Genomic DNA, 2,261 nt, shown 5'->3' with positions numbered 1-2,261 from the left:
GGAGAGAGAATATATATGATTGGATAAAAAATTGTTCTACAGAAACTATGCATTAGGACTAGCATTGGGACTGCCGCACACCGTCTATTTAGGGCCTAGGGATTCCGCTAAACACGGGGCCAGTCTAGTGCTTTATTACCCTAAGATTTCAATCCGAATGCGGATTTGTTTTAGCGATTATCCGTGTACAGCTCGGTAAACATCCAAATTTGCCACCGCTGTCAGTCTGTCACCAAGGTCTCCCGCCATGCCAGCCCACGGGTTGACACACCGGCCGCCGACCATGCCATGGGCCATTTCTGCCCGTGCGCGCATGCATGTGTTATCCAGTCACGGCTTCTTGTCCTACCCGGCCCGTCTCCCGAAGAGCAGCACCGTGCTCTGTTGCTTTCCGCTCCACCTTGTTTTGCTTTGCATTCTCCTTCGCTGAATGCTGATTTTGCCCAAACGTTAGTAGCAGCGAGATCTCCGTATATAAAGCGACCTTCCTTCCACTCGGAGATCCACACTTGCAGCTGTGCCACAGCGGGTGGTGCTTGGCTTGGCGTAGCTTAGCTGCTCGTGACCAATGGCGTCCACCAAGGTGTCACTGTTCCTCGCCCTCAACCTCCTGCTCTTCGCGGCGGCCAACGCCTGCCCTTACTGCCCGGGCAACAATGGCCACGGCAGCGGCGGCCACCATGGCGGCAGCGGGCATGGCGGCGGCGGCAGCGGCGGCTACGGTGGCGGCAGCGGGCCGGGTGAGGGAAGTAGCGGCGGCAGCTGGGGAGGCAATGGCGGCGGGCCGGGTAGTGGCGGCGGAGGGTACGGCCCGATCGCTGGCGGTGGCAGCGGCGGTGGGATAGGCCCGATTGGTGGAGGTGGCGGTGGGATCGGACCCATCGGAGGCGGCAGCGGTGGCGGGTACGGCCCCATCGGTGGAGGTGGCGGCGGCGGCGGCAGTGGCAACGACGGCACGAGCGGGTGGTACGGCCACTGCCCGACGAACGCGCTGAAGCTCGGCGTGTGCGCCAACGTGTTGGACCTGATCAAGGCGAAGGCCGGCGTGCCGGTGAACGAGGAGTGCTGCCCGCTGCTGAACGGGCTCGTGGAGCTGGACGCTGCCGTGTGCCTCTGCACGGCCATCAAGGCCAACGTGCTGGGGCTCAACCTCAACATCCCCATCAACCTCAGCCTCGTCCTCAACTTCTGCGGCAAGGGCGTCCCCACGGGCTTCAAGTGCGCGTAACCACGCACGCATGCATCATGTGTACGTGCGCACGTAGTATCCTGCATGCATGCGGGATTGCCGGATTGGCGGTAATCTTGTCATTGTCTGGTTGTCAATGCATTGTTAGTTTCGTTTCTGCTAGCATTAAGGTGTCAGTGTAGTATGTAGTCCAAGTTCAACTTTGGGTTACCTGTACTTTTCCATTTCATAATTGAAATCATATTTCAGATTTGAGTTAAAAGGTAATCGATCGACCTGGCTGCTCATCTCCTTCTCTACCTAATGTTTTTTTTCACTAGTGTACAGTATCTAGTGGACGGGTACACGTGCATACATCAAGTTTTGCATTGTTTGATTGTTAACATGAAGGAGCAATGTACCGGTAGTACTTCTCTAAAAACCAGCACGTATCATAAATCATATTCAGTGTATACCATAAAAGAACAAAGGAATTATAAAATGCCCCTCACCTTAATCCATCCTACTCACCTCTAATCTTCTCCAATGAATGTGTTTTGAATTTTGCATCTAATGTAGATTGAGTGACACACGCGTAATGGTTAGACCCAACCACTAACAAGGATACGAATCGGCAGACACGTGTGTCTACATATTGTAAACCATCACGCTCCCTCCTCTCTGTTTTTTTAATTTCTCACAAAAAAATCACACCCATCCACATACCCATGACGTTCCCTGTGCTAGCCACCCCTAACGTATGTCCCGCTCCCATCAATCACAACCACGGATCCCGGCGCAACGATGATCTCCTTACGCCTCAACAACTCTGGTTCCCTCCCACCGCCTTCCTCCCCTACACCTCCCCCCTCCCGCCTCACACCGAGTTGGCCATGTCACAACCTCATGGGCGTATCTGGGCAACGGTGGCATTTTGTGTTGGCGGCATCGCTGGCTTAGCCACTATGGTGGATCAGGCCAAGGTCTGGAGAATGGCGCATCATCGTTGCCTAACCCTAAACTTAGGGTTAGGCCTCGTGTGCCTTTGTCCACCGTGGATGATAATTAAGGCAGTGTTGGATCAGTCATCGTG

At 54.7% G+C, this 2,261-nt stretch overlaps 1 protein-coding gene across 1 annotated transcript; it reads left to right on the top strand.

The window, feature by feature from the left end:
• The first annotated feature begins 488 nt into the window (after positions 1-488).
• On the top strand, positions 489-1,464 carry LOC136539373 (putative glycine-rich cell wall structural protein 1). Its single transcript, XM_066531325.1, has one exon. It carries the CDS (start codon positions 569-571, stop codon positions 1,226-1,228), a length of 660 nt encoding a protein of 219 aa, XP_066387422.1. The 5' UTR covers positions 489-568; the 3' UTR covers positions 1,229-1,464.
• The last annotated feature ends 797 nt before the right edge of the window (positions 1,465-2,261 follow it).

The sequence above is a fragment of the Miscanthus floridulus genome, chromosome 2 (genome assembly GCF_019320115.1).
Source record: "Miscanthus floridulus cultivar M001 chromosome 2, ASM1932011v1, whole genome shotgun sequence".
NCBI lineage: Eukaryota > Viridiplantae > Streptophyta > Magnoliopsida > Poales > Poaceae > Miscanthus > Miscanthus floridulus.
The sequence above is the reverse complement of the archived record's forward strand: the minus strand, read 5'-3'. Positions and strand labels throughout refer to the sequence as shown.